The sequence below is a fragment of the Acomys russatus genome, chromosome 17 (genome assembly GCF_903995435.1).
Source record: "Acomys russatus chromosome 17, mAcoRus1.1, whole genome shotgun sequence".
NCBI classification, from domain to species: Eukaryota; Metazoa; Chordata; class Mammalia; order Rodentia; family Muridae; genus Acomys; species Acomys russatus.
The window spans coordinates 10,976,820-11,001,951 of NC_067153.1; the positions used below are offsets into that span (position 1 = coordinate 10,976,820).

Here is a 25,132-nt window from a genome sequence, read left to right on the forward strand (position 1 = left end):
CACAGGCCTGTCATTCCAACACAGAAAGGCTGACAGGAGGATTCAGAGTTTGAGGCTAACCTGGGCTGTGTTGTAGACCCTGTCTCAAACACACACACAAAACACCTCTGTCTCTCTCTCTCTCTCTCTGTCTCTCTCTCTCTGTCTCTCTCTCTCCGTGTCTCTCTCTCTCTCTCCTCTCTCTCTCTCTCTCTCCTCTCTCCTCTCTCTCTCTCTCCCTCTCTCCTCCTCTCTCCCGCCCCCTCTCTCTCTCTCCTCTCGCTCCTCTCTCTCTCTCCTCTCGCTCCTCTCTCTCCTCCTCTCTCTCTCCTCCCTCCCTCCCTCCCTCCCCCGCCCCCGTGTCTGTGCCTCTCTGTCTCTGTCTCTGTCTCTCTGTCTCTCTCTTCTCCGCCCCACACCCCCCCCCGCGCGCGTGTGTGCGTGTGTGTGCACGCGTGTACGTCCGTGTCTGTGAGATCCCAAAGGCACAGCGGACGAGCTGGGGGCGGGGCGGACCTCTGGTAGCTAGTTCGCCCTGGCTTCTGGGGAGCGTCCCGCGTGCGCGCGCGCAGGAGCAGCATCCGGAGCCAAGCTTCAGCGCAGCAGGCTGGTGCAGACTCTGCAGCACCAGCTTTGCGATGGGACACCTGTGGCCCTCGGGGACCTGGTTTCTACTGGGACTGCTTCGGTGTGCCGCAGATTCCCACGCAGGTAACGCAGTCGGTAAGGTAGGGAGCCAATCCAGACACCCTTCTCCACGGGTCACAGAGAGGTGACACCACCTGCTATCTGCGCCGGCCAGAGGTCCTCCAGGAAACCTGGGGTCCTGGAAGGAAAGCCTAACACGGGTCTTATTCAGGCACGTACAGAGACGGCCCCGAGAGAGACTGAAACAGAGGTAGGGGCCCAAAGAAAGGCAAGGGTAGTGCTAGGGCTAGCTGGAGAAAACGCCCTTATAAAAGTTGACCAGGACTAGTGGTTGGATGGAGGAAGTTCCTCAAGTCCCTTCAAAGTGACATTATTGAGAAAGGACTGGGAAAGCGGCTGGATGATGAGTGAGGGGCAGTGGGCACCACCTGGGGTCCCTCCCCTTGATCTTCTTGAGTCTCTTTCTCTACTGAAGGGAAGACTGGTCCCTGGAGGCTAGGAATGAGTCTTCGTGGCGGCGCGTGTCAGTCACTTCCAGGGTAAGCTGCCCAGTGTCTTCAAAGCAATCCCCAGGAGAGAGCTGGGGAGAAAGCGATAAGAAATCGGAGTTGTGTGCTGAGGTAAGGGAAGGATGAACCTGAGAGAGGTGAGGCTGCGATGTCTGGAGATAGGATCCAGCTCCCTGCAGATCGGCTCTCGGCTCCCCGGGGCAGGCACTGGAAGTAGGAACATACTACAACACGTAGCAAACTCAAGATCTGTGCTAACCTGAAGCTCACAGGCGTTGGGTCTGGACGCCCGAGGAGTCTCCTTTCTGCTGACGAGCTTTGGCTGTCATAAGTCAAGTCCATGCTATACATATCCAGGGCTCTTGTTTTTTGTTTGTTTGTTTGTTTTGTTTTGTTTTGTTTTCTCAAACATCCATTTCAAACAATAATCTCTGTGGTTGTTCTTTGTGCCTTAATATTTTCTACATATTCTGAAAAAAATTGTTTTTGCTTCTAGTTAAATTGCCTCTATACACTCTAAGCAGAAAATAAAACACTTCTAGCTACTGCACATTGTATGTCCTAGCCATGTTAAAGAATTATGGGCAGCATAGGGGAGGGGAGTAAAGGGGGAAAGCGGGAGGGAGGGAGGAATGGGAGGATACAAGGGATGGGATAACCATTGAGATGTAATATGCATAAATTAATAAAATATTAAAAAACAAAAAATAAAGTTAAAAAGAAAACTAGATATTAAAACGGAAAAGAAGAAGAAGAAGAAGAAGAAGAAGAAGAAGAAGAAGAATTATGGGCAGTACTCCAGAGAAGCAGCTGGCTTACCCTGCTGGTCCAGCAACTCCTTCTATCAGAACTGTCTGTCCTTCTACTTCTGGATGGTAGATCCAGGCTAAACTAGTGCCCTTCAAATTGTAGCAGAGGAAACCCATACTACAAACCACTGTGGGCCCAGGAATAGGAGGAAAATGGTTTTGCCGAGCCACCCAGAACCCTGAGCTCTTTCTGTCATTTTGTACTAAGCTAGACTTTGAGGGAGCTAGTACAAATATGCAGGAAACTAGACTAGTTTGATGAGTGCATTGGGGGGGGGGGTCCCTGCACTGTGCCCTCAGCATCATTAGGACACTGGAAAGCTGTCAGGAACTCTCTATCCTTCCTGAAGAGGCTGGCAAGACTTTCTTCTTAAAACACAGCATTTGTCTTAGTAGCTCCTAGCGCTGCACTTACATGCTAGTGCTAGGTGATCATCTGTTTCTCTGGGCAGGTGTCACCTGTGCTGTGTAAGCTGCTGGGTGCAGTTCCACATCTGTAGCTAGAGGAACATGACACACATTCAAGGGTTATAATAATATGTCTTATCATAATATGGCAGATATGAATATTGAAAACAGTTATGTTATTCTTACTCTTTGTAACCCGAAGAAACTTCTTTCCACAAGGCCAGTGAGTGCTTTATTTTAAGTACTTAGATCCCTGTTTGGGGCATTAGTCACAGCTTATTTACACCTACACTAGCAATGTGAAATGTGGTGTTTGAAATGAAGGTCTGGATTATTTCATCACCAATATCCTTGTGTGTCCTTCAGGTGGCTCTGACACGAGTCCCAAAGTGATGGAAGTTATACCCAAATATGGCAGCATAAATGGAGCGACAAGACTGACTATCAAAGGACAAGGTATGCTTGCCCTGTGTGTGTCCACATGCAAGCACCGAGAGTGGGATATTTTCCTCTTTTAATTTTGCGATACTGGGGTTCCATATTGCTAATCCACAGAACTCAAAATAACCTCCAATACAAAACACACACCGTTGGAAAAGTCTTCGCACTTGGCCAAAGTGGTTGAATTCTTCCTCCTTGATAGCAATTAATTAATTAATTGAATTCAAGAAGTAATTTTAATTAAAAATAAGCCTAATTAATTAATTATTAACTTAAAAAGAAAAGCCTAACAACATTCTTATCAACTTGATCCCTTGGACACTGAGAAATCCGGATTCAGAGGCTAAAATGAAGAGAAAGCAATTTAAGTCTTCAGTTCCCTCCGTTGTCCCCACACAGGTGATTTTACTCATTCGTAGCTGGAATGTAGTATGCTGCGGGGTGGAGAGACCGGGTGTTGGGAGAGAAATAGAATATTAGTGATGCAAGATAACAGAGAAGCCCTATCTCATGCCGCATCAAGACGTGAGTTATGTGTGATGCTTTCTCCTCGCCTGGTGTAGAAGGCAGATAGATCGATTTAAAGTGCGCCTCCTCCCAGGAGGAGATAAATACACAGTTCCGTTAGCCACCCCCCAGCTTTACATCTTACACTACAGGCAGTAGTACTCAGACACCTAAGAATTGTTGAAAACCGTGAAAGAAATGCTTTTTTTTTTTTTTTTTTAAGAAACTTTATCAAAATCTCCTATTTGGTCTTTAAAATAACAAATAACTTCTGACTTTGGAGTCAGAAGTTAGCATGTGGAAATAGTTATTCTGTCGTACATATTTAAAATGTATTTTACTACTTCTGACCTTTCTATAAAATTTAATGTCTCGGCGGCATGCTGCAAACAAATTAGGTTCCCGAATAGTGAGTAATACACACTAGTGCCGCTTTTGTAGGCAGATAGGAGTGGGAAACTATATTTTTGTTAAAGTTTTTTAAGACATCTTAATCGCATCTGTTTTATGTTGTAAAAAGGGGTTAAGACAATGTACTGGGAAGCTGTGAGGAACTGCCACAAGAGGAAAGTTCTGGTTAAAAGAGTAGCAATCCAAGGCACCCAAACACTTCCTGCTGCCTTCAAAGGGGAGCTTCCGGCACAAGGACCACGACTGCAGTCTAGCTACACGGAGCAGACCAAGCCTTCTTAGGAAGGTTCAGAGGGCACCATTCCTTAGCTCTAAGCTTTGCCCTTTTGGGACCCTTAAGACAATTAGGCTCAGACTTCTCAGACTTCAGTGATGAAACATGAAGTGTTAAGGAAAATTTTTTTTTTCTTTTTTCCTCCCAACCCCTACTTTCTGATTGCTTTTGCCACAGTTTAGAGAAGAGTTAGATTCCACTGGAATCTGAGAGACCTGCAGCCTCACATTTGTGTCTCTGCCCCTGCCCCCTCCCCCACACACACCCTCTGCTTTAATCACACTCAAACTGTGCTGGTGTAATTATCTTTTCACCCTGAGGTCAAATATTGTTTTCTCTACTTTATAGAGGCAGAGTTTAGCACAGTGGGTGTAAGGGGCTGGGAGCGGGTGGAGTGGTGAGCATTGGCTGGCTGCACTGCACTAAGCTTCAGTTATGAGAAATGCGTACGGCCTAAGCATGGCATAGTGTGCCGTACACCATAGTACCTTGCTGGGGTTATGACTTGCATACTTAAATTTTGCTAAGGAGAAGGTTATATGCTAAGTGTTATTATTACAATTTTTAAAAAATTAAGTGAAAGGGCCTAGAAAGAAATATGTAGAGGTGCTCTATAAGTTTGTAGAACTGCTTGACATGATGATTTTATAGGCCTGTTATTTTAGGTATCTAAAGCCGATTAAATTGTATATAGCATATTAGGTTTGTATAGATTTTGTATGTTAATTTCAATAATATAGTTTTAAACCAAAAAGTAAATTTAATATAGGTTTTTGGATGTCTTGATGAATCTGGAATTTATGTGATGCAATGACGATTAATTTACACACAAAAGCTCAGGAATGAATATTTTATTCTATAAAATTTTTTAGGTAAAAGCAAGATATTGGAGAAAGTGTTGATTTGGAGGTTGAGTTCTCTATGATTCCACCCCCTAGAAAATTGACTCCTGGCACTTCACAGAATTGGAATGACGCTTTGCTCTTAGAAAGCAAAGGGTTTCTATGGATTATTTTGCTCAAAAGGCTATGCTTAGTGTTGGAGGACTGTGTAAGTCAGTGGTGGTTTGCTTGCATACCTCAGATCCTGGCTTCTACCCCAAGCACTGAAGGGAAAAAAAAGAAAGAAAGAAAGAAAGAAAGACAACTAGGTTGTTTTTGAGGAGCAAAGATATGTGCTATTACAATTATGCTGTTGAGCCAACGTGTTTTCAACAGTGATATTGCAGAAGTAACTTCCCTGTGGTGAGTGACTTGATAACAAGGGTGGTCCTTTAGGCAGTCCTGGTACATCCACAACCTCATTAACTATGCTGCTTTCAAGCTATACTTTATATTATCTGACTGTCTTCCCAGCTTGGTTTTCATGTCTCTGTTTTAGAAGGTTAGAGGAGGGGAGGCGTTGGTCAGTTCTGTTTCTCTATGACAATAGCTGGCACACACATTGTGTTGAAGTGTTTGGGCATATAACACTTCATAGTTTGGAAATGACATGGGTGTTGGTTCAGTTCAACTGGCTTCTAATCTGACTTTACCTGGAGCTAGCTGACTCCGTGACCATTGGCTTGCTCATCAGTGAAATGGGTACCATTTCCCAGCTGCTGGTCCTCAGTACTGTGGAACAGGGTAACATAGCCAGGATACCTGTTACACAGGCTTTGCTCTACCCATTGAGCTTTTATTTTTGTTCTTTGGAGTTCACATTGAGTCTGTGACATGCAGGAGGGCTGCTGGAAACTAAAGAATGAAAAGTTTTGCTTGTGACACACTTGAGAATGTGACACGTGTTTATTTTTATAGTAGGTACATGCTACAGTACACAGGTCTCCACTTTGGCATCTGAAGACAAATGCCGTGTCCAACAATCATCCTAACAAATGATGACGGTTTTACCTTAGAAGTAGCTGCACTATCGAATGCAAATACGTGAAGATGTCCAAATAAAACCATAGAGAAAATATAAAGGAAATCATATTCTTCCAATCATTCCTCTGTATCTTTCCTCCCCATGGTTTTACAACATTTGAGGACATCTCACTTTCATGCCAGCTTTGTAAACCTGAGAAACCGAAAGAGCCTACACTGCCCATGACAATGGCCAACTTAAACAACACTGCTGTTTTCCATGGTAGCAGCGTGGGCGTTACTGCTGGGCGGCTGCTATCAGTAGACCCAGCTCTATGTGCCTGGCGATTCCTGTCTCCAGCTTTCTTTCAAAAGAACAGGAATGCATCAACATGTAAGAAGTTTCCATCCGAAGCCTCGTCCTTTCTGTTTCCAGGATACACCCAACCCTTCCTGTAATCGTGTGGTTTGGAAAACTTCCAGAGGTGTCAGCTTTTTGCCCAATGACTTATCTAGAATTAAACTTAGAATTAATTTTACCAAATAACCAGTTTGCACTCCCTTTTCTTCCTTGAGATTAGGTTAACTTCAAACCTCTATGTCTTTTCAGCATTTCATTTTTTTTTTCTTTTTGTCTTGTCTACTTAACATGCTTGCATCATATGAATGCCTGGTACTCATGGGAGCTAGAGAGGGTGTCAGATGCAGTGGACCTGGAGTTACAAGTTGTTGTGAGCTGCCATGTGGGTGCTGGGACCCAAACCCAGGTCCAGTGAAAGAGGAGCCAGTGTTCTTAGCTACCAAACCATCTCTCCAGCCTCATTATCCACGGTTTTGAGGCAAAAACGAGTAATTAAAATGTCTAAAAATCGTGCTGATTTTCTTCATATTTTCTCTGTGGCTTTACTTGGACATCTTCAAATATTTGCATCTGATGATATAGTTACTTCTAAGGTAAAACCATGATCATTTGTTAGGATGATTGTTGGACACCACATTTCTCTTCAGATGCCAAAATGAAGACCTGTGTTAACCCATCATCGATACAGCATGTACCTGCTATAAAAATAAACACATGTGTCACATCCTCAAGCATGTCACAAGCAAAACTTTCCATTCTTTAGTTTCCAGCAGCCCTCCTGCATGTCACAAACTCAATGTGAACTCCAAAGATAAGCAGAAGTTGGCAGAAGAAAAGATGTGGGTTTGCAAGTGCTGGCCTTGTAACTTCCATGTGTTTTTTCACAATTCTATTTTATTAGTAACTGCCTTTATAGCTTTAAAAATCCTCATCAAGCGATAGTGTCTGTTTTGTTTTGTTTTGGGTTTTTTTTTGTTGTTGTTGGTGGTGGTGGTGGTGGATTTTTTTGTTGTTGTTGTTTTTGGTTTTTTTGTTTTTTTTTTGTTTTGTTTTGTTTTGTTTTGAGACAGGGTCTCTCTGTATAGCCTTGGCTGTCCTGAACTTGCTTTATAGACCAGGCTGGCCTTGAACTCACAACAATTCCCCTGCCTCTGCCTCCTGAGTGCTGGGATCAAAGGCATGCACCACCACTCCTGGCTGGGACAGTGTCTTTCATATGCAAGGTTAATAGTTAATCTATGCTGAATTAGTTGTCTAGTCAAGGTTTTTGTTTTGAAGAATAAGGTCCCTTCTTTGCTGAGTTTGTTTGTTTGTTTGTTTGTTTCCTTCCTTTCTTTCATTTCACATGCAAGAAAGAATAAGAGAAAAATTGAAAAGTAGGGGGTGGCAGAAGTTAATTTGTGTTATTTTTAAAAAAGATATTAATGCTGGACCTAAACATTAGCGCTTTTATGGCTGGCAGCAGGTAATGGATGAACTGCAAGATGAGATCTACTGAGCTGGTACCAAACCGAACACTATACAACTACTTAGCATTTCAGGCTCCAACAGCAGAGACGATGGGGATGTTTCTGGTGAGGAGAGAAAGAGAGTCTATAGGTTTGCTTAAAGCCAACCTGGCAAGAAATGCTGGCCCTGAGACTCCAGTCAGGAGTTGACAGTCTGAAGCCTGGAGTCTTTTTTACCTAAGCTGGAGGCCAGAGCCTTTGGGGATATGACAAGCATCTGTCACAATGAAGTCTTGCATCAAATCTGATGTCAAACTAGGCAGTATTGCATGTGTGTGATCTAGTGGACTTTGTAAGGACGATGAAAATATACAGTAGTTTAACAGTGAGTCACACCATACCTTTCTGGATTTATTTACCTTTCCCTAACATTAATTAGCATAATAAACAGGATATTTATGTCACAGTGTCATTTATATTATTATAAATAGGATTATTCACAGGAAATAAAGTTTATTGACCTTTCATGGTTCACCATTTTTTCTGTTTATTGGTATGAAATTATTGTTCTGGGGATATATATAGTCTGAATGTAATTATGGTATGACATTTAAACAACTTAATAAATATGCATTAATGAGAGTAGAAAATGTTTCAATATAAAATAATTTTTTAATAATTTCAAAGTCAGCATAAGACAAAATTTAACCATGTTGGTATTTTTAAACTAAGTGCTTTGATATTTTTAAGAAAATATTTTTAAATTTATATAATATTCAAAGTATAATAATTTTAGATTTTAAGTAATCTGGACAAAATTGTTAGAAATTTAGTTTATAAAACAATTGCACCTTAGCTAATTCCATAAATGTTTATGATTTACCTTTATAGTAAAATAACAGAAAGTGCCTCTTTAACATTATTTGAAGAACATTTAAAAATGTATTTTGGTTAATCAACTATTACCTAATTACTTATTCATTGGTTTCATTTCTTAGATTTATTTCCAATCTTAATATTATTTAATATCATAAAATATTTCATACATCATAATTAATCCTATGTATAGTTTTTCATCTTTATATGCCTATATAAGGATTTAACTAACTTTTTAGCTATTTTGCATTAGTTACTTGTTGTGTTCTGTTTCCTTATCTTCGTCAGTCTGACAATACACTTTTATTTTGCCTACCTAAAAATACTTTTAAAGGTCCATCACTTTTCCTTCTGTACTTATTGCTTTCAATGTTCTCTGGAACAAACTACTAACCCTAAACTGTTTCATCGTTTGCTGAGCAGTTCACTATCAGAACAGCAGTGTGTCTAAAAAGGACACTCCTGTGTCAAAGCCTTGACTGTTTTGTTTTGTTATTCGAGACACTGTTTTCTGTGTAACCCTGACTGTCCTGAACTCGCTTCATAGACCAGGATGACCTCAAACTCACAGATATCCGCCTGCCTCTAGCTCCTCAAGTTCTGGGGTTACAGGCACATGCCATTGCACCCAGCTGAGTGTTTTTCTACATAAAGAAACAGTCCATTTTTTTCACATGTAGCCCTACAGTCAGACTAGCACCATTTGTTAAAGATGCTAACTTTTTTTCCCATTTTATGGTTTTGGCTTCTTTGTCAAAAAAAATCAAGTGTCCATAAGTGTGTGGGTTTATTTCTAGGTCTTCAGTTGGATTACATTGATCCACCTGTCTGTTTCTATGCCAGTACAATGCAGTTTTTATTACTGTTGTTCTGTAGTGCAGCTTGAGATTAGGGGTGGATGTTCCTCCAGAGGATCTTTTAGTGCATAGAATTCTCTTAGCTATTCTGGGTTTATTTGTTTTTCCATATGAAGTGGAGAATTGATCTTTCAATGTCAGTAAAGAACTGTGTAGGTATTTTGATGGCAATTGCATTGAATCTGTAGATTGCTTTTGGTAAGATGGCCATTTTTACTATGTTGATTCTCACGATCCATGGGCATGGGATCTCTTTCCATGTACATGTAGAAAAATGCAAATAGAACCATATTTATCACCCTGCACAAAACTCAAGTCCAAGTCAACATAAGACCAGACATACTAAATCATTTAGAAGAAAAAGAGGGGAAGAGTCTTGAACTCATTGACACAGAAGACAACTTCCTGAACAGAACACCAACAGCTCAGGCTCTAAGGTTAACAATTAATAAATGGAACCTCATGAAACTGAAAAACTTCTGTAAGGCAAAGAACACTGTCAACAGAGCAAAGCAACAGCCACAGACTGGGAAAAGATCTCCACCAACCCGATATCTAACAAAGGGCTAATATCCAAACTATATAAAGAACCCAAGAAATTAAACACCATCAAACCAAATAGCCCAATTAAAATACAAAGAATTATCAATAGAGGAAAATTGAATAGCCAAAAAACACCCAAAGACATGCTCAATGAATGCCCTTAGTCACCAGGAAAACGCAAATTAAAATGACTCTGAGATGCCACCTTATACCCCTCAGAAAGGCTAAGATTAAAAACTCAAGTGACAGCACATGCTGGTGAGAATGTAGAGAAAGGGGAACACTCCTCCATTGCTGATGGGAGTGCAAACTTGTACAATTACTTTGGAAATCAATCTGGCACTTTCTCAGAAAATTGGGAATAGTGCTACCTCAAGATCCAGCTATACCACTCCTGGGCATATACCAGAAAGATGCTCCACCATACAGCAAAGACATTTGCTCAACTATGTTCATAGCAGCTTTACTCATATTAGCCAGAACCTGGAAACAACCTAGATGTCCCTCAACCAAAGGATAAAGAAATTGTGGTACATTTACACAATGGATACTATTCAACTATCAAAAACAAGGAGATCTAGAAATTTGCAGGCAAATGGATGGAACTAGAAAAGCTCAGGTAACCCACACCCAGAAAGACACACATGGTATATAATCACTTATAAGTGCATATTAGCCTAACACAGATGTCCTCTGAGAGACTCTACCCAATGGGGGATCGGGACAGATACTGGGACTCACAGCAGGGTTCTGTGTGATGAGCTGCAAGTTGTATGGAAGAGTTGGGGATGGAAGGACTGGGGATGGATTGTCAGGAGCCCCACAAGGAAATTCCCAAGGCTGGGTGGATCTGGACCCAGGGAGGAGGGGTCTGCACAAACTGTTACACCAACCAATGACATTGCAAGCAGAGAACCTAGACCCCCCTTTCTGTTCAGACCAGTGGACAGCTCATTCTCCACGTGAGGAAAGGGAGGGAGAGCAAGGAACTATCTCTGACAGGAACTCTGATGGCGATTTGATCATTTCCCCTCATCGGAGAGGCCCTGTGGGCACACAGAGGAAGGGGATGCAGGCTATCCAGATGAGACCTGATAGGCTGTGGTCAGACAGTGGGGGAGGAGGGCCCCACCTGTCAGAAGTCTAGGGTGGGGGAATAGAGCAGAAAAGGGAGAGTGGGTTGGAACAGGAAGATAAGAATGAGGGGATTACAATAGGGATGTAATGCGAATCAATTATAATAAAATTAAATTTAAAAAAAGAAACCATCCAAATCCCTACACATCTCTCTCTCTGTCTCTCTGTCTCGCTCTCTCTCTCTGTCTCTCTCTGTCTATCTATCTATCTATCTATCTATCTATCTATCTATCTCTCATTACTTCTTACTAAGGCTTCTCTAAACATAGTTTCTATCATTTGGTTCTACAAATGTGGTCCCACCTCTGCCTTAATGCATTCTCTTCCCTTTCCCAAAAATGCATTTCTGTTCAATATTTCTAGACCTTCCACCCTCTGAAAAGTTCCCATGACCATCTTTATCTCGTGTGTCCTGTGTCTCTATTACATCATGCCATCACCTCCGATTGTAGTCACAGATGCTACAACGTCATTGTGAACACGTGCCTCACTTTCCACTGACAGGCTCCCTAGTAGTTTGAGTTGTAAAAACCATACAGTCAGTGACTTCACATGCCAACCATGGTGGTTCAAGATGAAGGGATGTCTGTGTATGGCTGCAGGGTGGTAGCAAGTGATTGATTATTCAGGGCCTGAAAGGGAAAAAAAAAAAAAAAGCACTGAAAAGTCAGAACAAGAAAGTCATAGAAATGAGCAAGGACTCACAGCAGTGAGAACAAAGTATGCAAATCTATGTCTCAAGCTACCTGCCAGAGGGGTGGAAATGAAGATTAATTCCACCTCTCAGCTCACCAGCTTCCCTCCTTGGCCAGCCCAAGGCTTGTGCCGTAGGTCTGTGCAGCGCAGGCCTGTGATGGAGGCTACACAAGGTAAAGATTATGTACTGTTTTGACTAAAGCATCACTGAATGCCTTGTCTGCCCAGTGGTAGAGAAATAATTACATTATACTGGACTTGAACTTGCTGTCCAAGTTCCTAGGTAGGAAATGGTTCTCCTGGGGATTGCAACATGAGTTTTAAATGGAATTGAGTGGAGATTACCAACACTGCTTTATTAGCTTGCCTCTACCAGGCATTTTGAGCACATGGCTAGAGATTATTCATTCTTCTTATCATGGAGAAGTAATGCTGTTCTGCTTAGTGACAACAGGGAGGAGTATATCTGGAATTCATGGTATTTGGGGAGCATATCTCTTGGATGCCATATCCAGGGATAAATGTGAAAAGTGAACTGCAGCAATAGAACGCATCAAAAAGAAAGCAACTAAGACTTCTGGCCACCGAGGGGTGAAGGTTGCTGTCGCCCTGTTAGCTTCAGCACTGCATAAGGATGAGCGACATCTATAGTTAGTGATGAGGGAGAAACATGACCGGTATTAATTACAGACTCAAGACTAGCAAATCGCCACGGGCCTGTAGCTGACCTTTCTAACCCTCTTGTAATGGATGTTTAGTAGCTATTAGCGCAGCCTTTTTCAGTACTTAGATATGCACTGTGCTTAAAATGTAGAGCATAAAGCAAGGCGTGGTGGGGCACACTTGCAAGTTCAAGCTTTCATTAAAAAAAATAAAGGAAAAACAGAGAAAGAGAGAGAGGAGGGAGGAAGGAAGGAAGGGAGGGAAGAAAGAAGAAAGGAGGAAGAAAATGTAGAGCATAGCAGTTTTATGAGGGATACAGTCTCTACTTGGTCATTTCAAAAAAAAAAGTTAGGTTTTCATACTCTAGTTTTTACTTTTGTTTCTAATCACAACTTCAACAAATAGGTTCTTATGTCCTTTGGCTCAATCTGTGTGTCTGTTTTCTTTTTCAAAGTTCCCACAGCTTTGTTGCCTCAAAGGACTTCTCAGATAAAATTAAATAGAATTTTGGACTCGGCATTGCACATGCCCACAGGCAGCTTCAGTATACAGGACTGTAGACTATATACATGAAAGTGCGATCTCTCCATCCTCCCACATCTCTTTCCACCTTATGTGTATTTTTTTTGTGTGTGTGGTTTTTTGAGACAAGGTCTCTCTGTGTAGCCTTGCCTGTCCTGGACTCACTTTGTAGACCAGGCTGGCCTTGGACTTACAGCAATCCACCTGCCTCTGCCTCCCGAGTGCTGGGATTAAAGGTGTGCACCACCACCGCCCAGCCTTATGTGTATTTAAAAAAAAAAAAAAAAACTTTTCATGAATAAGTTAATTCAAGGCCAACATTTATGCTGTCAAAGAATTTGAATATAGGAAATTTATGAAATAAGTTTACTTTGCTTTAATACTATTATTACATTGTGAATGGTTCAGTGCTGGGTTACAACTGTGAGAGCTCAAGAAATAGAATGTTATTAATAATAGGGGTTTTTTTTTTTTTTGCAGGTTTTTCTCAAGCAAATCAGTTCAACTATGGAGCTGAAAGAATTGAATTGGGAAACCATGTGCAATTAGTTTCTTCTTTCCAGTCAATTACTTGTGATGTGGAAAAAGATTCAAGTCATTCAACTCAGATTACATGCTATACTAGGTCTGTCTATTTAAATGTGCATTTAATGACATCATCATGTCAGAAATCAGTTATGTATATTGGTATTTTAACAGATTGATCACACTGCCTATTACAGGAAATAGTTCTGGTTACCAGCCATTATATTTGATTTCATAGTGTTGATATTAGTTTGTCTTTTTGTTATGGTCAATTATAATGCTCTTTATACATGATGACATCATAAATATATACTGTGCAGCCATCTTTCTATTATTGGAACTATTATTTTTTGTAATTATTGGACCCTTCTAAAATATAAATGGCTAATATTAATCAGTAATGATGTGCCCCAACATATCCAAAGCATGCTTTCCTGTTATTAACGTTTGACTAACCTTATTCAAACCTTCATATTCTTCTTATAATTCAAAATGATCGTTTTGTATGGTGACATTTCATGTTGTTTGATCTCAGCTCAATTTGATCTGTGTAACTAATTGATCTGCATTTAACCATTTTAAAATGTGACTCCTGATTCTGACTTATTCACGTATTCCCCAAAATTTTATCTGCATTAGACTTGCTGCCTGTTTGGGGGCTGAAGAAGCTTACTTAAAGGGAGGCCTAATTAACAGTTTTTAAAAAGCACAGCACAGGACAACTGAGGGCACCAGAGTGGGCACTGTGCATGATTATCATTGTTGTGGTACCATTTACTTTGCATTTTAATAAAAACCCACATGCGTACTCACAATAAACACTTGTTACATGATATGATATTATAATTTGCAGTACTAGGTAATTTAGTATGAAGAATAATATAAAAGTGGGACTTAAAATAGATCACTCAGGATTTGAGACTTTATTGAAACGATGATATAGACTCGGGCAGTAGTTCTCATTATTGCTTATGCTGAATAGCAGTTGCTGTGTGATTCGTGTGTTCTTCCCTCATTTTCCAGAGCAATGCCAGAAGACACCTACACCGTTAGAGTCAGTGTGGATGGGGTGCCAGTTGCAGAAAATAACACGTGCAAAGGGCTCACCAGCAGCTGGGCGTGCAGCTTCAGCGTATGTGGGATCTTTTCATTACCAATACCTGAGTTTATGTCCTTCTCACAAATCTGAACTTTGACGTTTTAGTTTTATAGATCGTTATCCACTTCCACATTCAAAAATAAGATAGTAAGGATTTCCAGCTTTAATTGTGCCTATGAGGGGTGTCGTTCTTTCCGGAGATTCTGTGGGGAGAGTGTGTTTCCCTGACATTTCTTGCTCTAGATGCTGTTCACATCCCTTGGCTCCTGGTCATCTTCCATTGCTTCAAAACCATCAACAGTGGTCTAGTGGTTCCTAAATTACGTCACTCTCACTTTGCTTCAGATGTCACTTCAAGGCCAGATCCTTAGCAATCTATAGCCACATAGATATATAGCCAGGTATAGATCCTGATAACCTCACAGATTGGACCATAGGCAACTTTGCAGGGCTGTTGTCACAGACATTAGACTTTCTGTCACACTGATGATCCCCTTGGAATTCTTTAGAACTACACCTTATTGCTCTAGAGGATTATCATTTTCATGGTGACAAAGCCTTGCTGACACTTTTCTGCTTGTTATTTTTATGTTTTGAAATAGACTTTGTTACTTTTCTTGAGAGGATTAATCAAAAGCAGGTCTTTAAAATGAAATTCAATGCATCCCTGAGCATCTTAACTGGAGGCCTATTGCTGTGATGTGTTGTACACTGCTTGCACGGGGGTGATTACTGGAGGCCTATTCCTGTGATGTGACGTGGCATACACCTGCTTACACGGGGGCGACTGAATTTTAAAATTCCAGACTACCAATATCGTGAAATGCAAGACAGTTTTTAGGAAATAAAGAAAAGTTCTTGAAAAACAATAGAATGTCATCAACTTCATTTCTTATATAAAAAACAATTTTGGCAGTCAGATTATGGGTAATGTTGAAATGTAAATAATACAATAAACAGATTTTGTCATAAAATTAGAATGTGAATAGAGAGGGAAATGCTCATTGAAATGATTGTTAATATCTTACAGACAAAAAGCTTTAGAACCCCAACAATAAGGAGCATCACACCTGTATCTGGGACTCCAGGTCTGTTCCATGGCGGTTGAAATGCATTGGGTTTTTGTGGCAATTAATTTATTTTTAGCCTAAAAAGTATATTTAACTTATAAATATTATTTTTCTGATTACAAAAATAATGACAAATTTAAATTTTATTTTATTTTTTTTTAATTTTAGTTTTAGTTTATGTGCATTGGTATGTAAGTGTCAGATCCCTTGGAGCTGGAGTTACAGACAGTTGGGAGCTGCCATGTAGGTGCTGGGGATTGAACCTGGGTCCTCTGGAAGAGCAGACAGTGCTCTTAACCACTGAGCCGTCTCTCCAGCCCCTACATTTTATTTTCAAAAGCTGAATCTTAATCACTAATAATGTGTTTTTTCTTGTCAGAGGTTTAGTCAGTATCTAGTGTTCATTATGATAACATGATCTTATTAGTTTACAGGTTTATAGACACATGTGAGAATGTCCTTTTCTGGAGCCTGAACTAATAGAAGTCCTAGTTGTTGTCAGTCATATGCGTCAGGCATAGTTGCATATACTTATAAGTCCAGAACTCAGGGGCTGAAGGTAGGAGTTATCTGATACACAGTGACAGTTTGTTTTTAAAAAAAAAAAAAAAGAAGAAGAAGGAAAGAAAGAAAAAAAGACAGATAAAATGGGTTGGGCTTTTGTTTTTGTTTTGTTTTGTTTTTCTTTTTTTGGTTTTTGGTTTTTTGAGACAGGGTGTCTCTGTGTAGCCTTTACTATTCTAGACTTGCTCTGTAGACCAGGCTGGCCTCGAACTCACAGCTATCTGCCTGCCTCTGCCTTCCAAGTGCTGGGATTAAATGCATGCGTCACCACTGCCTGGTTGATAAAGTGGTTTTAGTTCTTTCTCTTTTCTTTATGTCATCAAATTTACCTATGGTTTAATTTTCATTGTCTTCTTTTAAGCATCATTTATTTATTTATTTACTTATTTGGCTTTTTAAAAACTGAAACAATGTCTTACTAAGCACCCCTGGTTGGCCTGAAACTCATTTTGTAGAAACAGGCTGGGCCTGAAATTACAGCAATCTTCCTGTTTCTGCCGGAACCCCGGGTGTGAATCATCACGCCAGCTTCTTGGCTTTATTTGAAGGCCGTCATATTTTCATACTAAGAATTTTTTGTTTCAATGATATAAATGTTCATATTTGTCACATATGTGGAAAATATATTTTGAATGTATAATTTGCCTTAAATTTTCACTAATATTTACTCTGTGGAGTAATTTTAATTTTTAAATCCAATTTATAGATTTTAATATCTCTTTTTTCTTCCTGTTTATGCTGGACCATAACACCTGGATTATATAAATATTACATAAAATTTTTATCTAGTTTTCAGAAGTTTTTTAATTTTTATATTGACTTTAGTTAAGTTAATTTTTTAACCTTTGGAATAAAATGGAATATTGTTCTTTTCAAGTAAGTTAAGCATTGACTCAAGTAGTATTTATTAAGAAATTCATCCTGTTATTCATTTCATAGTGCATTAATCTATGACTACTTAATGATATTCATTCATGTTTTACTGTAGTTTTAAATATTTCAAGCCAGTGCTGACAATAGTGTTGGACATCACATATAGGCATCTAGATTCTGGTTTTATTGGGAAAATCTGTTTTGGAATGATACGTACAGAACCAATTTGAGGATTTGGTTTGTTTTGCTTTTAGGTACATTAATAACAATCCGAGGCAGGCTCTTCACCGATGTCTATGGAAGTAATACTGCATTGAGCTCAAATGGAAGGAATGTTAGGATCTTAAGGTAATTTTTATTGTGGAATTATTACAATATTCTTATAACTTATAGATGAAATGTGCTATCCTAAAAGTAATAAAGCCTAAGTGGCATAAAAAGCCCCCTACAATTGAATGGGACTTGTCAGGATCATAGGAAAAAAACATATATAGTTGTTTCCTTCTCTTCTGGCCTGATACACTCCTTTTTCTCTGAAGGCAATGTTGATCATAACTTCAGTGTAGCCATGGGTTGTCATTAACCAGAATCTCATGACCTACCCAGCCACATTTTACATGTGAACATACCCAAGGCTTACAATGCATAGCACAGTCAAGGTCGGGAATACAGCCCAAGGCTTCTAACACAAATCTGCCTATTTCTACTGCACTTCGACATAGGAGAGGGTATTGAAAGTGAGCACAGTCAACAGCACATGAGCAGCCAGGGCTTTAGTGGTCTTTACTCTATTTGGCAGCTGTGGCTAGTCCAAAAGTAACTGTTACGTTTTGGCCTGGAGCCGTTTGCTGTCACTGGAGCGTTCTCCTGTAGCATGTGTGAGATTATCTCAGCCCTTTCTGCAAAGACTAAACGGCGTCCATTTCCTGCCTAGGGATGGGTGGACTCCATACGCTGGCTCTCAGGATGTTTCATCCATACTGAATATTTGTATTAAAAAGATGAATGGATGAATTGAATTTACTATTTAGACGGCCGTTAAAAGATTTGTTAAATACACTTTTACATCTACGGTTTTCTAGACAAACAATGTAAAATTTTTATTAAACGAAATAAAAATGATTTATCGGGTGTACCGTGAGCTGGAACTCACAATTAAATCATGGTAGCATATAATGTCTACAACCGTTTGTAATGAATAAGTATATGTAGGAAAATAGTAACAAGAGAAACATTTTATGAGGGCAGTTCATTGTGAGCACAGCGTGTGCTTCAGAATAGCTGCGTGTTGTGAGTGGCTTCTGTTACAGCTGTTAGCTACGACTGTCTCGCCTCCCTTCTCCTGTAAGGATTCCAGAAGTGAGTGGAAGCCGTAATTTTCAGTATAAGATTCTGGGCCAGCAAAACAGCTCAGCATGACAGAATGTTTGCGAGCAAACACATCTGTCCGAGTTTGATCCTCAGAGCTCGAGGTGAAAGAGCAGAACCAACTCCTGGAAGTTATAGTCTGACCTCCACATGCAAGCATGCAACCCCGTCATGTGTGAAGGCTCGTATATGCGTGCGCGCACACACACACACACAAACACACACACATACACACACATATACACACACACATACACACACACACACACACCAGTAATAAATAAAACTAAATTTTAGAAAAGAGATCCTTCTCCCTACCATTAGAATTTATTTCTTGGCCATAGCAGGAAATCAGTGAAACCTTTTCTATGAAATCAAAAAACTTACCCAGAAGGGGCCTCAGAGGGGTGTCAAGCTACCTGGAAATCTTGAGATACTACAGGCAAATGTGGGAACCTTCCACCTACTGAGAGGATGAGAGTTCCAAAACACCGATGCACCTTGCTCCCGGGACACCTGACTGTACCTGAGTTGCAAAGGACCCGGGCACTAGGAACAAAGCCAGAAGAGCTTCTACCCGTCAGACCTTATCTGTTCAGATGAAATTCCCAAACTGGTCTAAGTACAAATCATGACGGACGTACACTCAAATGAGTCGAGGAACTGGTACCAGTCCACAAGTTTTTTTAATCTCAAAATTTTCAACAACAAAAATTCTAAGACATGTATGTTTAAGGTCAGATGGGGTACTATTTTTAGATACAGAGTTTTTCTACCAGGGGAGTTAGCAGAAATATTTGGCTTTGAATTCTTACTGAACCCCTCACTGGATAGAGATGGGCAAGCCACATAACTTCTCTGCTTCATACCCTTCATCTGAAAATAGAAGACAGTGGAAGGGTAATAATCATTAAATTATAACATGATCCCAATGATTAAATTTATTTAATAAGAGCTGATGTTAACTGCTAAATTTATTATTTAGTTGGAATAAGACAGAAGGTTAAAAGGAGAATTTGACTTGACAGATCTCTATAGTGGGAATGATGACTTAGTTGACTTGGTTTTCTTTTTATTTTATCTAGAAACCTAATATAATGATTACATTAAATACATTTATGCACTTATACATATATGTAACAATAACAAAGTGGCCATGAATTTAAAAGGGAGCAGGGGGTTTGAGGGAGAAAAGAGAATGGAGGAAAGTACGAAACCATATCTTGATTTAAGAAAATGAAAAAAGAACTGTGTACGAAAGTACATTTAAAATGTCAGTATTTTCTTCTAATAGGAGTGATTAATTTTTTACACTTCAAATCTGGATGTAGCTTGGAATTCAGCTCACAGAAGCTAGGCGATGTGTTCTGATGCTACCAATAATAAGTTAATTATTACAAAATAACTGCCAACTGTGAGCTTTCTATAGCATTTGGTGATAACATCAGGTGCTCTGATGATTAATTCCTACATAATTAACTTACACAAATATATTTTATTTGACTTGTTAATTTTTCAGTTCACTGGTTCTCATCTAGTTTCTTGTTAATTTATACCAAAATATGTTATGATCGTCTTATTTAGTAATCTTTCCCAGAAAATTGTCAGTCTTCTAAGTGTAGGTAAATTCCCCTTTCCCAGATGTGTCCCAGTGCCAAGAGCAGAAAGTGACACGTAGTGATGACAAATAGTTGCTTAAGGAGTGAATGACGGGTAATAAGCGACTGAGGAAAAAATAAGGTAGCCACTGAGTTTGGTAAAAAAAAAAAAAAAAAAAAAGTAGACTTTTAAATAAATTATTAAACCTGACCTAATCTTTTCTAATAAAAATATTTATACAGAATTTATATTGGAGGAATGCCCTGTGAACTCCTCATACCACATTCTGATGATTTGTAAGTAATTAAAATGATTTTTAAATAAAATTTATATGAATATAATAAATGTGAGTGCTAATCGTTATCAATAATACATAGCTATATGTGTTATAATGATAATCTTGTATGTAGCAAACTAGCATTTACTTATGTAACTGGCTTCTTTCTTGTATACATCTATGTCTTCACTGTAGTGTTATACTGTTCAGATTCCTATGTACAAGGATGAACTGAAAAAGCTTTGTCAAACCATTGTTTTACTTGGTAACATTTTAAACTTCTTAAAGGCAGCATTGACAATAATAAAAAAAAAAAAATCAATCACAAGCTATTTCACCGGTAAACAAATGTGATTGAAATATCTTCACCGAAGCCTGAGAAATGATTTGTTTTGCTGAAGTTTTAGTCGCAGCCAATGGCCACTTGTCTGGAAACCTGCTGTGAGGTACTGAGGTGCTTTAGGGAGTAACAGCATCCAAGTGGTCAGTATGAACTTTGATGGGAGCATATTTGCTTTGCTAGGTATGGTCTGAAACTCGATCACCCCAGTGGAGATATGGGGTCTGTGACGTGTAAGACCACTGGGACTTACGTTGGTAAGTGCTGACCTTCCTCCTGCCAAGCACGGCTCTTCCCTGCTTAACTTCATCTCGACATCTCCAGCTTCTGTCCCCTCAAATCTATAACTCTGCTTCCTCCTAAGGTTTTCATATACATGTAGGGCTCTTTTCCCTTTTCTTTCTTTCTTTCTTTCACTTTCTTTTTTAAAAATTTATTTATTTATGTTCTGTCTTCCCGTACATCTGCATTACAGAAGAGGGTATCAGATCACATTATAGATGGGTGTGAGCCACCATGTGGTTGCTGGGAATTGAACTCAGGACCTCTGGAAGAGCAACCAGTGCTCTTAACCACTGAGCCATCTTTCCTCCATCAAAGGATTTATGACTCATTCCACTACCCTACTTATTTTTTCATTTAGCATCTTTTTCTTCTCACTCTGTTTACCCCTCAATATAAAAATCTTTTGATTCTTTAAAGTTCTATTCACAGGTATTAGTTATACATAACAGCTCACTATGACATTTCAAACATGTATACAATGTACCTTTCAAATTCACCCCATCACTCTCTCCAGACCCTCTCCAGACCCCACTGCACTGCTTTTAATTTCTGAGTGAGCTTCCTCCCTTCTGTCTCAGGCCCTGCACAAACATTCTAGCCCGCACGTTTCAGATGAGACTCCTGGTTAGGAAACCCATCTCAGAATCCTGATCTTCACTCTCAGAGCTCCGATCTCTTTTCGCTGACAGGGGACTGTGCTGTGTTTTCACAGTATCTCCTCCTGGGGGCTAAAGGTCCAAGCAATTCAATTGTTTTTAAGGGTTTCAAGGTAGTTGCATCTTTTATCCTTCACCATTTTGTCAGATTTTCCAGTTATGACATCAAAATCCCCACTTAAATATATTTTTATTGTCCACACTTTTTTTCACTTCTTTAAGGCTAAGTATATTTTTTATAAATGTCTCTAAATTTTACTCTGACTTTTAATATAGAGTTATTGTTCTCTTTTGATTGAGAATTTAATTGAGTGTGTATTTTAATTAATTACAGGTCATCACAATGTCAGCTTCATCTTAGATAGTGATTATGGAAGGTAGGCCATTTTGTAAATAATTATTTTCATAACTTATTTAAATGGGTAAATACAGTATATATTTACTTTGTTCTGTTGATGAAAAGATTAAAAGATTACTCATTTTCCTCACCAAACTTTACATTTAAAAAGTCTGTAACTCCTCTTCACTTATAACTTGTGCCCCACAAAACAACAATAAAAACAAAAAAACTTTCTATTATTGGGCATCAAGATTATAAAAATAATAAAAAGGGACCTTTTAGCTGTGATACGGAAAACTGTTATTTTATGTCTTTTTCCTCTTCTATTTTAATTGCAATTTTTTTGAGAACAAAAATAAAATTTGCAGGGACTGGAGAGATAGCTCAGTGGTCAAGAGCCCTGGCTGTTCTTCCAGAGGTCCTGAGTTCAATTCCCAGCAACCACATGATGGTTCACACCGATCTATAATGAAATCTGATGCCCTCTTGTGGTATGCATGCAGATAGAGCATTAATATACATACATAAATAAATTTTTAAAAAATAATACTAAAATAAAATTTGCTTTGAATGATTATAAAAATAAATAAAAGCTCATGATTAACATTACCTGATAAATATTTTCCTTTAATATACCCAGACTCAGAATGTTGAAAAGGTGGTATAGTTTTTCCAGTCTGTATCTTAAGTACTACTAATAATAACATAGAGCTATGTTTTTTACTAAAAGCAGACTTTATTTTCAAATTTCCTATACTCATATTTCAGTAAAAAAAAAATCCACAAATTTACAGAAAAATAAGAATATGCATATCTCATTGTGTTGCAAACCCAGATTATATATAATAATTAGACAGTAGCAGGCAGAGTTTTAGGCTCTTTAACCTATGTTATCAGTTGCCTATCCCAAAGAATTTACAATGTAAACTACCTCCCACCCTGTTTCCCACTGGAAAAACAAAACGAGTATTAAATAGTTTATCAGAAATACCTAGTGAGTAGAACCAGCTAATTCATGCTGTTTAAATCCTTGTCCTGCCATGACTGATGGAGGGTTTCAGCCTTCAGTACCACATCTCATCACAGTCTAAAATTCCAATCTAGGATTTTTACCAACAGGACTACTGCACTCTTGGGACAGTTGAAGATGTGTGCTGGGGCAGCACTTCCTGTCAGTAGAACAGCGTGTGCTGACTCTTATGGGCAGCACCATGATGAAGCAAACATGAGTGAATTGTTCTGACCCAAATGTCATAATGTCTTTCATTGAGAAAACAACCTGGCTGACGTACATGAGTACCATTTAGCATCTGATACTAATAAAGCTGTAGTGAATCAATAACAAACAGGACTATCGACTTCTTTTTGTGACTGAAGAAAGGCTCAGGGATGACAAGTGTGAAATGAATGACAGTGACAACTGTACAATAAAAGTAGATGGTGTCATTCCTGCCGGTGCCACGGGCTGAAGAAGGGACTCATATTTTGTCCCTCCCTGCATGGAACTGCAATTACAGTTAGGTCAGACCCACTACCATTGTATTTAGATAGCATTTCATTACAAAATTTTATTTTTAAAAAATCATGCCCAAACTGCATACTTTATTATACATAAATGTGCTCTATAATATTAGAAAAGAAACATGAAAATTAGTATAATTCAAGAACAAATCAGGATAGAAGGTACATAATCATGCTAGAACACATCTTTGGGAATTATTCAAGGGGTAGAGCTTAGAGTTCAATGTGATTTAATAGCTATTTTGCACAAGAACAGGCCTACGTAGAAATAATTTGTAAATTAGGCAGTAGAATTTCACCAAAATATTATAAAACTGTGTTAATACCAACAATTACCGATTCTTTTTTCAAGACAGGGTTTCTCTGTGTAGCCTGGACTATCCTGGACTCACTTTGTGGACCAGGCTGGCCTCGAACTCACAGTGATATGCCTGCCTCTACGGCCTGAGTGCTGGGATTAAAGGCATAAGCCACCACTGCCCGGCCAATTACCGAACCCTAAATGATTTCTAGAAGCACATAGAGTTCTTTAGGCCCTCAGTCTCATTCTTTCTAAGATGAAATAAAATTAATTATTGCATCTGAGTCTATATGAAAAGTATTAATTGCCAAATCCACCATACATCTCTCAGAAAAGCAATTATCATTAGGTAAATGGTTTGAGTGATCAAGGCTGAACGCAACTGGGCATTAATCAATCCCCTGCAGCAACAGACTCAGACTCCACTTAACAACCAAGCAAAGGCTGATCAGAAAGGCTCAGACCTGTACTTTCTGCACTCAAGAAGCTGAGACAGCGGTGCTGTCCTAAGTTTGAGACCCAGTGCGTGCTGCTTAATGAGTTCTAGTCTGGTGTCTGCTAAAAAATGAGACCCTGTTTCAAAAAATAATTACTAAAGCTTGCAGGTTCACACATAATATTGACAAAAAATGCTCCATTAAAATGTGAATTCTGTGGTCCTGACTTTATAATGTCATTTTAATTCTTTTTGGGAGCTAATGACTAGCTGGGCATGACAGTGAACACTGCAGTCTCAGTGCTTGAGAGGCTGGTACCAGAGATTTATTATAGATTCAAGGATACCCAGGACTACACAGTGAATACCAGACAGCCAGGGCTTCAAAACAAAACACTGTCTCAAGTTAACAAGAGAAAAAAAGAAAAAAGGAAGAAAACGCTTATGGCTAATGTCTTTTACATTGATGCCTCATAATTTTGAAAAATATGTTTCTATATAAAATAGTCTTAGGAATTTAAGGTAATTATTAAAATAGTACATTTACCACATAAAATTTTTCAGTTTAAAATTACATGGTATTATTAAAAATAGTAAATCATTTTATAAGTTATGAAATCCATATGTTTCAAGTTTCAGAAGCAGCCCTGCATATCAAATGAAATCATTAAAGACCATGTTGGCATCCATTCTTCCTCTCGCAGAATGCCCAACCTTTGATGCTCAGTTTCCCCACCTTCAAACGACAGCTGTTCCAAACTGATAAGGTTTAGACAATGCTGTCTTAATTGAGAAATGCTTAGTCATTATCGGTAAATTAGCAGAAATCACCTCGGTGTCATCCACAACAAATTACATTCAAATTTTATTTCAGGAGTCAATTTTCCTGCTAACTTCAGGAGTAGCATTAATTGTTGAGATGCAGTGTCTGGCCAAATACGATGT

General features: G+C 39.1%; 1 protein-coding gene across 1 annotated transcript in view; it reads left to right on the forward strand.

The window, feature by feature from the left end:
• The first annotated feature begins 533 nt into the window (after positions 1–533).
• The window catches only part of Pkhd1l1 (PKHD1 like 1), a 155,035-nt gene continuing 130,436 nt past the window's right edge, over positions 534–25,132 (forward strand). The window contains exons 1-9 of the mRNA XM_051159545.1: positions 534–690; positions 2,720–2,809; positions 13,414–13,558; positions 14,482–14,590; positions 15,588–15,645; positions 17,319–17,412; positions 20,274–20,327; positions 20,832–20,905; positions 21,924–21,966. Of these exons, the coding sequence (XP_051015502.1) occupies positions 618–690; positions 2,720–2,809; positions 13,414–13,558; positions 14,482–14,590; positions 15,588–15,645; positions 17,319–17,412; positions 20,274–20,327; positions 20,832–20,905; positions 21,924–21,966 (740 nt within the window). The 5' untranslated portion in view covers positions 534–617. The remainder of the gene's footprint in view (positions 691–2,719; positions 2,810–13,413; positions 13,559–14,481; positions 14,591–15,587; positions 15,646–17,318; positions 17,413–20,273; positions 20,328–20,831; positions 20,906–21,923; positions 21,967–25,132) is intronic.